This window comes from Melospiza melodia, chromosome 30 (genome assembly GCF_035770615.1).
Source record: "Melospiza melodia melodia isolate bMelMel2 chromosome 30, bMelMel2.pri, whole genome shotgun sequence".
Classification (NCBI taxonomy): domain Eukaryota; kingdom Metazoa; phylum Chordata; class Aves; order Passeriformes; family Passerellidae; genus Melospiza; species Melospiza melodia.
In genome coordinates this window covers 5,204,076-5,217,519 of record NC_086223.1, presented here as the reverse complement: position 1 = coordinate 5,217,519, position 13,444 = coordinate 5,204,076, and the positions used below count along the sequence as shown (strand labels likewise).

Sequence of the window (13,444 nt, the reverse complement as noted above, 5' to 3'; positions counted from 1 at the left end):
GTGGGGACACTGCTGGCAGTGCCCTGGTGCTGCTCTGGGGGTGGCACAGCGCCTGGCTTTGGCTCCAGTGCTGCCAGGCCAGGCTCCCCTGCTCTCCTTGGCCTCTCCTGGTCCTGCTTTCCCAGAGCTTCCTGCAGCTCCTGCTGGCATTCCCTGGGGGCAAGGGGTGGCACCAAGGGGGTGGCACTGAGGGTGGATGGCACCAAGGGGGTAGGACGAAGGTGGATGGCATCGAGGGTGGATGGCACAGACCTGGGGTGGGCGGCACCAAGGGGATGGCACCCGGGGTGGGTGGCACCAAGAATGGGTGGCACAGAGGTGGATGGCACTAAGGGGATGGCACCTAGGGTAGGTGGCACAGAGATGGGTGGCACCCAGGGTGGGTGGCACAGAGATGGGTGGCACCCAGGGTAGATGTCACCAAGGGTGGATGGCAAAGAGGTGGATGGCACCAAGGGTGGGTGGCACCGAGGGTGGGTAACACCCAGGGTTTGTGGCACAGAGGTGGATGGCAGCCAGGGAGGGTGGCACTGAGGGTGGGTGGCACCCAGGGTGAGTGGCACTAAGGGGATGGCACCTAGGGTGGGTGGTACCGAGGGTGGGTAACACCCAGGGTTTGTGGCACGGAGGTGGGTGGCACAGAAGTGGATGGCAGGATGGCATAGAGGGGTTGGCACCAAGCTGGGTGGCACAGAGGTGGGTAGCACTGAGGGTGGATGGCACCCAGGGCGGGTGGCATCAAGGGTGGATGGAACTAAGAGTGGTGGCACCCAGGGTGGGTGGCACAGAGGTGGGTGACACAGAGTTGGATGGCACAGAGGTGGGTGGCACAGAGGTGGGTGGCACAGAGGCGGGTGGCACAGAGGCGGGTGGCACAGAGTTGGATGACACAGAGGCGGGTGGCACAGAGGCGGGTGGCACAGAGGCAGGTGCCACCACAGCCAGGATCCCGTTTGACCCGTCCCCATTTGCAGCAGCGCCCCGGGATGCCCCCCGGGGGCAGGATGCCCATGGCAGGGCTGCAGGTGGGACCCCCGGGGGCGCCCCCGTACGGAGCAGGGACCCCGCTGCGGCCCGGCCTGCCCCAGGCCATGATGGATCCCTTCAGGAAGCGCCTGCTGACCCCCCAGGCACAGCCCCCCATGGCCACCCCCCGGAGAGGGTAAGGCTGGAGTGTCCCACCCCGGGGTGGGGGGGAACTGCTGGGTCCTGCTGGGCCCTGCTGCGCTTTGGGAAATCAGGGGTGGGGGGTGGAGGGACCTCAGAGCCCATCCCGGCCCACCCCAGGGCTCCTTCCACTCCCAGGGTGCTCCAAGCTCCTGAGCATTCCCAGGCCCACCCCAGGGCCCATCCATTCCCACCCCAGGGCCCATCCATTCCCACCCCAGGGCCCATCCATTCCCATCCCTGAGCCCATCCATTCCCACCCCAGGGCTCCTTCCACTCTCCCAGGGTGCTCCAAGCTCCTGAACATTCCCATTCCACCCCAGGGCCCACCCAGTCCCACCCCAGGGCCCACCCAGTCCCACCCCAGGGCCCACCCAGTCCCACCCCAGAGCCCATCCATTCCCACCCCAGGACCCATCCATTCCCATCCCAGGGCCCACCTAGACCCACCCCAGGGCCCATCCATTCCCACCCCAGGGCCCATCCACTCCCATCCCAGAGCCCACCCAGTCCCACCCCAGAGCCCATCCATTCCCATCCCAGGGCCCACCCAGGCCCACCCCAGAGCTCCTTCCACTCTCCCAGGGTGCTCCAAGCTTCTGAACATTCCCAGACTACCACACTAATCCATGGCAGCTGCATCCCTGCTTCTCGGTGCAGCCAGGTTCCATTCCATGCATTGTGTTTCACCTCCTGTTTTCCATCTGAACTGAGCCAGGAGCTGCTAATAATTAATATAATTAAATAATCAATAATAATAATCATCATCATCATCTATGCCAGGATCATGTACAGCTCACACTACCACAGTAATCCATGGGAGCTGCATCCCTGCTTCTCAATGCAGCCAGGCTGTGTTTCAGCTCCTGTTTTCCACCTGAACTGAGCCAGGAGCAGCTAATAATATATACTACATCATATATCATATATCATATATCATAATCATATATAGTATAGGATATATAATATATAATAGACGATATATAATACATAATATATAGTATATAATATATATTATATATTATATAGGATATATTATATATTATATATTATATATTATATATAGCATAGGATATAGTATATAGTATAATATAATAATAATAAGCTGTGCCAGGAGCAGGTACAGCTCACACTACCACACTAATCCGTGGGAGCTGCATCCCTGCTTCTCAGTGCAGCCAGGCTGTGTTTCAGCTCCTGTTTTCCACCTGAACTGAGCCAGGAGCAGCTAATAATATATAATATATAATATATAATATATAATATATAATATATATGATATAGGATATAGGATATAGGATATATCATATCTCATATATCATATATCATATCTCATATCTCATAATCATATATAGTATAGGATATATATTATATATTATATAATATATATTATATATTACATATTACATATTACATATTATACGATATACAATATACGATATATAATATAGGATATAGTATAATATAATAATAATAAGCTGTGCCAGGAGCAGGTACAGCTCACACTACCACACTAATCCGTGGGAGCTGCCTCCCTGCTTCTCAGTGCAGCCAGGCTGTGTTTCACCTCCTATTTTCCTCCTGAACTGCTAATAATTAATAAAATAATAATAATATAATTATATTATCCATATATTATTATTGTTGTTGTTGTTGTTGTTGTTATTATTATTATTATTAATAATAATAATAATAATAATAATAATAATAATAATAATAATAGTAATAGTAATAGTAATAATCTGTGCCAGGAGCAGGTACAATAATTCATTCCCAACAGGATCCTCTGCAGGGAAACTTCCCCAGAGCACAGGAGAGCCCTGTTCAGGAAATACCTGTATAAATATAAATATTATTTAATATCAATGTAGATATCAATGAGATGTCACTGCAGACACAGAGCTGTATAAATGGATGTGATTCCGTTCAGGACAGGGATCCCAGGGCTGGGTGCAGTCAGAGTTTGACTCTCTTTGAGACCCCAAAGCCTCTCCAGGTCCCCACTCAAGTGTCACATCATGCAGAGTGCCACAGCTCCTGTCCTGCTGCAGAGGGCACACCAGCAGGGTTTTCCTCCAGCCTGGCACCTGCCAGAGCTTGGGAGCGGGATGTTCTGGGTTGGAGGCAGAGATTCCTCACTTTGCAGCTTCCTCTCACTCTGATCTCCACACCAGGAACCAAAGAACCTCGTGAGGTCCCCAGCAGCAGCTCCTGGGGGTCTTCTTCATCCTCCCAGGGCTGCCTGGTGCCTCTGGCAGGCACAGATGTGGCTGCAAGTGTGGGGTGGGACTGGCAGATTTTAGGAAGTGTGGGATGAGGCTGAAAGATTTTAGGAAGTGTGGGATGGGGCTGAAAGATTTTAGGAAGTGTGGGATGGGGCTGAAAGATTCTAGGAAGTGTGGGATGGGGCTGAAAGATTTTGGGAAGTGTGGGATGGGGCTGAAAGATTTTGGGAAGTGTGGGATGGGGCTGAAAGATTTTAGGAAGTGTGGGATGGGGCTGAAAGGTTTTAGGAAGTGTGGGATGGGGCTGAAAGATTTTAGGAAGTGTGGGATGGGGCTGGCAGATTTTAGGAAGTGTGGGATGGGGCTAAAAGATTTTGGGAAGTGTGGGATGAGGTGGCAGATTTTAGGAAGTGTGGGATGAGGTGGCAGATTTTAGGAAGTGTGGGATGAGGCTGAAAGATTTTAGGAAGTGTGGGATGGGGCTGAAAGATTTTGGGAAGTGTGGGATGGGGCTGAAAGATTTTAGGAAGTGTGGGATGAGGTGGCAGATTTTAGGAAGTGTGGGATGGGGCTGAAAGATTTTAGGAAGTGTGGGATGGGGCTGAAAGATTTTAGGAAGTGTGGGATGGGGCTGGCAGATTTTGGGGATGCTCCCTGGAGCTGCAGTCAGGGCAGGACTCTTTGTTTGGGCTCTGCCAGCAGCTCCTCGCTGGTTCCCAGCCCTGCTGATCCCTCTCTGGTTCCTGGAATCTCCAGGCAGGATCCCTTCGTGCTCAGCTCCCATTCCCTTCCCTGGCAGCTCCTTTGGCTTTCTGATCCCTCCTGGGCCATCCCAGCTGGATGTCAGCTGGGGTTGGGGACAGGAGCAGCCTGGCACCCAGAGGGACATCCTGGCTGGGATCAGGGATCAGCCAGGCTCACATCTGGGCTGCATCAAGGGATTAGGAGCTTCCAGCTGCCCTGGGTGTCCAGATCCTGCAGGAGGAGGGGTTGGATGGGGCAGGAGTTGCTCCAGAGCAGGGCTCTGACCTCTTCTGGAGAGTTCTCCTGGACTGCTCCAGGTGCAGCTGGAGGATTGGGAATTCCCTGCTGTGCCCAGGCTGAGCAGGAGCTGCCTGGGCACTGGGATGGGCTCAGGGTGATGGGAACCTGCAGAGGGCAGGGTTGGATCCAGCCAAGCTGGATTTCCCCAGGATTTCAGGGCTTGGTTTGAGCTGTGTTTAAGGGAGTTCCTTAGGTTGGAGCACTGGGAGAATGGGATGGCTGCTTTGAGAGGGGAGATTTGGGAATTCTGTCCTGCAGCCCTGCCTTTGCCTTGGTATCACCTGGATTTCCTTCCCCAGGGTCAGGCTGCAACATCCAGCACCTTCCCCCAGGAATATCCTGAGTGGGAATGGACCCCCAAGGCTCATCCAGTCCCACCCCTGACCCTGCCCAGACCCCCCAACACTCCCACCCTGGGCACCCCTGGCTGCCCCAAACCCTCCTGGAGCTCTGGGGCCATTCCTGGGGAGCCTGGGCAGTGCCAGCACCTCTGGGGTGGTGAAGAGCCTTTCCCAGTGTCCCTCCTGTGGGAGCTCTCATTTCTCCTGTTTGCCAGGGTGAAGAGGAGGAAGATGGCTGACAAGGTGCTGCCACAGAGGGTGAGTGTCACCTCAGCCTGGGGCACAGAGCTGAGCTGCTGCAGGGCTGGGGGGTCCCCATAAAGGGAGGATCTCCGTGAGTTCCCTCCTGCCCCCTGGGAGTTCCTGTGCAATCCCAAACCACCCTGGAGTATTTCTGTCTGTGGGGTTGGATCTGAGCAAGCAAGGAGCAGGAATGGGGTGGCATGGAGATCTCAGGAGGTCCCCAAGAGTCCTTCTCAAGATCCCAGGCTTCCATTCCATGCAGGAACGCTGCTGGGAGCAGCAACAGGCTCCAGACTGGTTTGGGCAGGGCTTTGCAGGGCTCCAGGCTGGGTTTAAAATAAAAACTGGATGCTGGACTCGTCCCCTGGTGTCTCCCTGGCTGTGGGGGGCCCAGCCCATGGCAGCAGGCTGGGATTGAGCATTGCCATGTCCAGATCAGGGAGCTGGTCCCAGAGTCCCAGGCCTACATGGACCTGCTGGCCTTCGAGCGCAAGCTGGACCAAACCATTGCCCGCAAGAGGATGGAGATCCAGGAGGCCATCAAGAAACCCCTGACGGTGAGCTGGGCCTGGCAGGGGCTGGAAATCATGGAATGTGGGAAAATTAGGGTTGGAAAAATCCCTTGAGGTCATCCAGTCCAACCATCACCCTAAGCTGTGTTCCTATGTGGAATATCCATGGGTTTCTGGGATGGGGGATTCCACCTCTGCCCAGGGCAGCCCGTTCCAGTGTTTTCCAACCCTTTCCATGGATAAATGTTCCCTGATATCCAACCTAAACCCCCCCTGAGGCCTTTCCTGTGATGCTGAGCTGGAGGTGGTGCTGCAGCCCCTCTCACCCCATCCTGCCTCTCTCTGTTCCCGTTCCACAGCAAAAGAGGAAGCTCAGGATTTACATCTCCAACACCTTCACCCCGGCCAAGGAGGAGGGAGAGGGGGGAGAACGTGTGGCCTCCTGGGAGCTCCGTGTGGAGGGGAAGCTGCTGGAGGATGTGAGGAGCCACAGGGATGGAGGGAGGAGCTCTGGTGGTGCATTGGGAGCATCCAGGGCAGGGAGGGAGGAGCTGGTCAGGATCCAGGAGGGATGAAGTGATGGTAGGAGGAGCTGAGATAGGGAGAAGGTGCTGGTAGGAGGAGCTCTGCTCCATTGGGAGCATCCAGGAGGGATGAGGAGGTGGTGGGAGGAGCTCTGGTCCATCAGGAGCAACGAGAGGGAGGGAGGAGCTGGTCTGTCAGGATCCAGGAGGGATGAGGAGGTGGAGGTGGGAAGAGCAGGTCCATGGGGATCATCCAGGAGGGATCAGGTGGTGGGAGGAGCACTGGTCCATCACGAGCATGCAGAGGAGGGAGGGAGGAGCTGGTCAGGATCCAGGAGGGATGGAGTGGGGATGGTGGGAGGAGCTCTGGTCCATAGGGATCATCCAGGAGGGATAAATGATGGTGGGAAGAGAAGCATTGGTCCATAACAATCCAAGATGGATGAGGAGGTGTTGAGAGCACTGATCCATCAGGATCCAGGAGGGATGAGGTGGGAGGAGGAGCTCTGGTCCATCAGGAGCAACCAGAGGGAGGGAGGAGCTGGTCTGTCAGGATCCGGGAGGGACGAGGAGGTGGTGGTGGGAGGAGCTGGGATGGGGATGAGGTGCTGGTGGGAAGAACTCTGGTCCATGGGGATCGTCCAGGAAGGATCAGGTGCTGGTAGGAGGAGCACTGGTCCATCAGGAGCATCCAGGAGGGATGAGGTGGGAGGAGGAGCACTGGCCCATCAGGAGCATCCAAGGGGGAGGAGGGAGGGAGGGAGGAGCTGGTCAGGATCCAGGAGGGATGGACTGGTGGTAGGAGGAGCTGAGATAGGGATGAGGTGCTGGTGGGAGGAGCTCTGGTCCATTGGGAGCATCCAGGGGGAGGGAGGAGCTGGTCAGGATCCAGGAGGGATGGAGTGATGGTGATGGGAGGAGCTCTGGTCCATCAGGAGCATCGAAGGGTCTGGAGGGAGGTGCTGGCTGGGATCCAGGAGGGATGGAGTGATGGTGGTGGGAAGAACTCTGGTCCATGGGGATCATCCAGGAGGGATGAGGTGGGAAGAGGAGCTCTGGTCCATCAGGAGCATCCAGGAGGGATGAGGAGGTGCTGGGAGCACTGGTAGCACTGGTGCTGTGCTGAGAGCTCAGCTGGGGCAGCACCTGCCCCACTTTGGAGCTGGATTTGAGATCAGGAACCTCTGCTGCCCTGTCTGCAGCCCAGCAAGCAGAAGAGGAAGTTCTCCTCCTTCTTCAAGAGCCTCGTGATCGAGCTGGACAAGGAGCTCTACGGGCCGGACAATCACCTGGTGGAGGTGAGCTGGGAGTGGGAACTGGGGCCCTGTGCCGCCCCTCTGGGTGCCCAGCTCCCAGCCCAGGGCCTGTCCTGCTGGGAGAGGGGCCTGAGGAGGTTTTTGGGGCTGGGGCAGTGCCAGGCTTTCCATGGGGACCACACTGCTGCATTCCCAGCTCAGCTTTAGGGATGCCTTTTGTCCCTGGCAAAACTCAGCTGTGCCCCCTCCCAGCCCAGGTCTGAGCTAGAGCTGGGGCTGTGTGGGGACAGGGATGTGACCCTAGGGGCAGCTGTCCCTACAGGGTGCTGATCCCACAGACCCCACCCTCCACGGGAAGGAGGGTTTGCCCTCCTGCCTGTCCCTGAGCTGGGGAGGTTTAATCCATGCCTGGGAGAGGGATCAGAGCTTCTTTGGGTGCTCCTGCCTGGAGCTCTCCTTGCACCCAGCTTTTGCTTTTGCCCTGGGAGATGCTGTGGAGAGGCTGAATCCCCTTCCAGAATTGATCCAGAAGCTGTGGGAGCCTTGCACTCTGAGCACTCAGGGCTGGAGCTGCCCCAGCCCATCCCAGTGCTGGAGCTGCCCCATCCCAGTGCTAGAACTGCCCCAGTGCTGGGACTGCCCCAGTTCAATCCCAGTGCTGGAACTGCCCCATCCCAGTGCTGAAACTGCCCCAGTTCCATCCCAGTGCTAGAACTGCCCCAGTGCTGAAACTGCCCCAGTGCTGGAACTGCCCCAGCCCATCCCAGTGCTGGAACTGCCCCATCCCAGTGCTGGAACTGCCCCAGTGCTGGAACTGCCCCAGTTCAATCCCAGTGCTGGAACTGCCCCAGTGCTGGCACTGCCCCAGTTCAATCCCAGTGCTGGAACTGTCCCAGTGCTGGGACTGCCCCAGTGCTGGAACTGCCCCAGTGCTGGAACTGCCCCAGTGCTGGAGCTGCCCCAGCCCATCCCAGTGCTGGGACTGCCCCAGTTCAATCCCAGTGCTGGAACTGCCCCAGTGCTGGAACTGCCCCAGTGCTGGAACTGCCCCAGTGCTGGCACTGCCCCAGTTCAATCCCAGTGCTGGGACTGCCCCAGCCCATCCCAGTGCTGGGGCACAGCCTGGCTGAGAGGGACTGGGAGAGCTCTGAGCTGCCCCCCCTGGGACCAGGAGCTGCCAGGGGTGCCCCAGGCTGTGCCAGCCCTGCCCAGAGCCCCAGCCCAGCTGGCAGGGTTGTTGCATGGCCCTGCCTGAGCTGTGTCCCCGTTGTCCCCGGCAGTGGCACCGGATGCCCACGACCCAGGAGACCGACGGCTTCCAGGTGAAGCGCCCCGGGGATGTCAATGTGAAGTGCACCCTGCTGCTCATGTTGGACCACCAGGTACGGCCTGGGGGGCACCCAGGGGTGGGCATGGGCTGGGACAGGGCCTTGGGTGAGGGTTTGGGGTGCAGGGATTGGAAGGAGCTCAGGGAACTCCAGGAATGGAGCTGCAGTGACACAGGGGCTGTGGGGGACTCCTGAGGACCCCCCCCTTCTTCTTTGGGCAGCAGGAGGAATTTCTTAATAGAAAGGGAGTTAAAAAGTGGGACAGGACCTTGGGTGAGGGTTTGGGGTGCAGGGATTGAAAGGAGCACAGGGAGCTCCCAGCATGGAGCCACAGTGACACAGGGGCTGGGGGGTCACTCCTGAGTGCCTTTTCTTTGGGCAGCAGGAGGAATTTTCTTCATGGAAAGAGAATTAAAAACTGGGACAGGACCTTGGGTGAGGGTTTGGGGGATGCAGGGATCAAAAGGAGCACAGGGAGCTCCCAGCATGGAGCTGCAGTGACACAGGGGCTGTGGGGTCACTCCCGAGAGCCTTTTCTTTGGGCAGCAGGAGGAATTTTCTTTATGGAAAGGGAGTTAAAAAGTGGGACAGGGCCTTGGATGAGACTTTGGGGTGCAGGGATGGAAAGGTGCGCAAGGAGCTCCAGGCATGGAGCCACAGTGACACAGGGGCTGTGGGGGACTCCTCCTTCTCTGGGCAGCAACAGGAATTTCTCCATGGAAAGGGAGTTAAAAAGTGGGACAGGACCTTGGGTGAGGGTTTGGGGATGCAGAGATCAAAAGGAGCACAGGGAGCTCCCAGCATGGAGCTGCAGTGACACAGGGGCTGGGGGTCACTCCTGAGTGCCTTTTCTTTGGGCAGCAGGAGGAATTTCTCCTTAGAAAGGGAGTTAAAAGCTGGGACGGGGCTTTGGGTGAGGGTTTGGGGCATGCAGGGATTGAAAGGAGCACAGGGGGTTCTGGGCATGGACCCACAGGGGCTGTGGGGGACCCTCCTGAGTGCCTCTTTGGGCAGCAGCAGGAATTTCTCCATAGAGAGTTAAAAAATGGGACCAGCTGCCCAGAGAGTGACCCATCCCTTGAGCTGTCCCTGGACACTCAGTGCTCTGGGCTGGGGGCAGGATGGGCTGGGGACAAGATGGATGGGTCAGGCTGGGCTCTGCTCTGGGGGGTTTTTCCATCCTGGCTGACCCCTGCTGTCCCCACAGCCCCCCCAGTACAAGCTGGACCCACGGCTGGCCCGGCTGCTGGGGGTGCACACCCAGACCAGGGCCAGCATCATGCAGGCCCTGTGGCTCTACATCAAACACAACAAACTGCAGGACAGCCACGAGAAGGAGTTCATCAACTGCAACCGCTACTTCCGCCAGGTACCTGCACATTCCCCCCTCATCCAGCTGGGAGGAGCCCCTCACAGCTCCCACAGCCCCTCCAGGCTCTGGCTGTGCCCCTGCCCTGGGCACAGGTGAGGGGAGCCCCTGCCATGGGTGCCCAAGGCTCTGCTTTGCCCCCCAGATCTTCAACTGCGTCCGCATGCGCTTCTCCGAGATCCCCATGAAGCTGGCAGGGCTCCTGCAGCACCCAGACCCCATCATCATCAACCACACCATCAGGTGAGGGCACAGCCCTGGGCTGGCACTGGGTGGGCACTGGAGGGGGCTGAAGGGGCTCCATGGGATGGGGAGTGTCTGCAGGACTGGGGTGCCCCATGGGATGGAGAGGGGCAGTGACCCCAGGACTGGGGGGCTCCACAGGCCAGGAGGTGTCCCCAGGGCTGGGTGAGTCTGTGAGACCAGCACTGTCCCCAGGGCTGGGGGTCTCTGTGGGCCAGGAGGTGTCCCCAGGGCTGGGGGTGCTCAGGAGGGTGGGGAGTGAGCCCAGAACTGTCCCCAGGGCTGGAGGGCTCTGTAAGCCCAGCAGTGTCCCCAGGGCTGGAGGGCTCTGTAAGCCCAGCACTGTCCCCAGGGCTGGGTGACCCCATGGGCCAGGTTGTGTCCCCAGAGCTGTGGCCTCCATGGGCCAAGCAGTGTCCCCAGGTTTGGGGGGCTCCATAAGCTGAGGGCACAGGAGGCTTTGAGGTCTCCAGCCTGAAGGACCAGCAAAAGTCACCTGGGAGGGGAAGAACCCCCAAATTTGTGGCTTCCTGGGGCACTGGTGTTGCTGTTGGGGGTCCATGCACCCCCAGCTCAGCAGGACCCCCCCCAACCCCATTCCCCCAGCGTGGACCCCAATGACCAGAAGAAGACAGCCTGCTACGACATCGACGTGGAGGTGGACGATCCCCTCAAGGCCCAGATGAGCAATTTCCTGGCCTCCACCACCAACCAGCAGGAAATCGCCTCCCTGGATGCCAAGGTGGGAGGGGACACTGCCAGGGGACAGCTGTGTCCTGGGGGGGGACACAGCTCCTCTGACCCCTGTCACCTGCCCAGATCCACGAGACCATCGAGTCCATCAACCAGCTGAAGACACAGAGGGATTTCATGCTGAGCTTCAGCAACAACCCCCAGGATTTCATCCAGGAGTGGATCAAATCCCAGAGGAGGGACCTCAAGGTAGAGGGGAACAGTTCTGGGGGGGTTTAGGTTGGATATTGGGAGAAACGTCTTCTGGAAGGGGTTGTCCAGCCAAGGGCAGTGGTGGAGTCCCGTCCTTGGAGGGTTCAGAACCATGGATGTGGCCCTTGGGAACATGGGGCACTGGTGAACGTGGTGGTGGTGTTGGGCTAAGGGTGGAAGGTTTTTTCCAACCCTAACAATTCCGTGATTCTGAAGACCTGGGGCTGGGCAGAATGGGGGGCTGGGAGGGATCAGGGTTCCTCATGGAGCTCAGGGAGGGGTGTGTGTCCATCCTGGAGTTCAGGGAGGGCTCTGGGTCCCTCATGGATCTCAGAAAGGGGTCTGGGTCCATCCTGGAGCTCAGGGAGGGGTTTGTGTCCATCTTGGAGCTCAGGAAGGGCTGTGGGTCCATTTTGGGGCTCAGGGAGGGACCTGGGTCTCTCATGGATCCCTCACGGGGCTCAGAGAGGGGTCTGGCTCCATTCTGGAGCTCAGGGAGGGCTCTGGGTCCATCCTGGAGCTCAGAGAGGGCTGTGGGTCCCTCGTGGAGCTCGGGGAGGGGTCTGGGTCTGTCCCGGAGCTCAGGGAGGGGTCTGGGTCCCTCGTGGATCCCTCATGGAGCTCGGGGAGGGGTCTGGCTCCATCCTGGAGCTCAGGGAGGGGTTTGTGTCCATCCCGGAGCTCAGAGAGGGCTCTGGGTCCATCCTGGAGCTCGGGGAGGGGTCTGGGTCTGTCCCGGAGCTCAGGGAGGGGTCTGGGTCCATCCCGGAGCTCAGAGAGGTGTCTGGGTTCCTCATGGAGCTCGAGGAGGGGTCTGGGTCTGTCCCGGAGCTCAGGGAGGGGTGTGGGTCCCTCATGGATCCCTCATGGAGCTCGGGAAGGGGTCTGGCTCCATCCTGGAGCTCAGGGAGGGGTTTGTGTCCATCCCAGAGCTCAGGGAGGGGTCTGGGTCTCTCATGGATCCCTCATGGAGCTCAGGGAGGGGTCTGGGTCCGTCCCAGAGTTCAGGGAGGGTTCTGGGTCCCCCGTGGGTCCCTCTGGGTCCCTCACTCCCGCTGCCCCGCCCCGTCCGGGTCAGATCATCACGGACGTGATCGGGAACCCCGAGGAGGAGCGGCGGGCCGAGTTCTACCAGCAGCCGTGGGCGCAGGAGGCCGTGGGCAGACACATCTTTGCCAAGGTGAGCTCGGGGGTGGGGACGGGGTCGGGATGGCGGTGACAGCGCCCCGGGAGCCCGGCCGGTGTCCCCTGTCCCTCCCTGACCACCGTGGTGTCCCCAGGTCCAGCAGCGCCGGCAGGAACTGGAACAAGTGCTCGGGATCCGCCTGACCTAGGGCTGCCCGAGCCGACGGTAGCGACTGGAAGCCACAGCACTTGCACAAAGCCCCGAGTGCCTGGAGGGAGGGGCGGGAACGCCCCGGGGCTGGAGCGCTGCGGAGCCCCCGCTCCCCCCAGGCCCCCGCAGCGCCTCCTCCGCTTTGCATCGCGTCCCTTCCCTCCCCAAAACCCCCCCGGAGCCGGGAAGCGCTGCCCGAGCCCAGGGGAGGAGCTGCCAGCCCCAGCCGAGCCCCGCAGGCCCTGCCCTGCCCCTCTTCTACCAACCAAAGTTTGTCATTCCAAACGCCAGCTCCCCTACCCCGACGTTTTGCACTATTTTTGTGAACAGGTTTTATATAAAAAGCAAAAAAAAAAAAAACGACGAAAAAAGAAAAAAAAAGGCAGCGTTTTGTACAGTGGGTTTGTATTTGATGAATTAATTAATATATTGATTGAGTTCCTCTCCCTGCACTGGGCTCTGCAGGGGCTCAGCGAGGCTCCCAGGGCTGCTCTGGGGATATGGAACCGAGGGCTGGGGCTCATTTTGTGACAATCAGTTTATTTCCCCCCCCTCCCGCTGTTTTACATAATTCCATAATTAACCACTTGACTTGATGAGGTTTGGGGACAGAGGGGCTGGCTCTGCCCCAGGAGCCTGTGGGGGCACAGGGGCACCAAGAACTGGAGATGCTGGGTTGGAGGGAGGGGACCAGGGGGCAGTGCCACCACTGCCACCCCACTGAAGTGCCTTTGCCCCCCTGCAGGCTCCGGGTGGGGGGGCGTTTACAGATTCCCAGGGTTGGGCTCAGGGGTTCCTGCTCTGCCTCTTGTGTAACCAGTTTTTGTCTATTTTGGATCTTTTCTAATAAAAGCAGTTAGCAGCAGCTCTGTGGGGTGTGTGCTGTGTCCTGCAGCCCCCACCCCGTCCCC

General features: G+C 58.4%; 1 protein-coding gene across 1 annotated transcript; it reads left to right on the top strand.

The window, feature by feature from the left end:
* Positions 1 to 971: 971 nt before the first annotated feature.
* Positions 972 to 13,398, top strand: SMARCD2 (SWI/SNF related, matrix associated, actin dependent regulator of chromatin, subfamily d, member 2). Its single transcript, XM_063178927.1, has 12 exons — positions 972 to 1,162; positions 4,993 to 5,035; positions 5,455 to 5,577; positions 5,892 to 6,011; positions 7,259 to 7,354; positions 8,593 to 8,694; positions 9,848 to 10,009; positions 10,155 to 10,252; positions 10,859 to 10,994; positions 11,072 to 11,194; positions 12,276 to 12,377; positions 12,478 to 13,398. The coding sequence occupies exons 1-12, from the start codon at positions 987 to 989 to the stop codon at positions 12,529 to 12,531; spliced, it is 1,335 nt and encodes a 444-aa protein (XP_063034997.1). The 5' UTR covers positions 972 to 986; the 3' UTR covers positions 12,532 to 13,398.
* Positions 13,399 to 13,444: the final 46 nt, after the last annotated feature.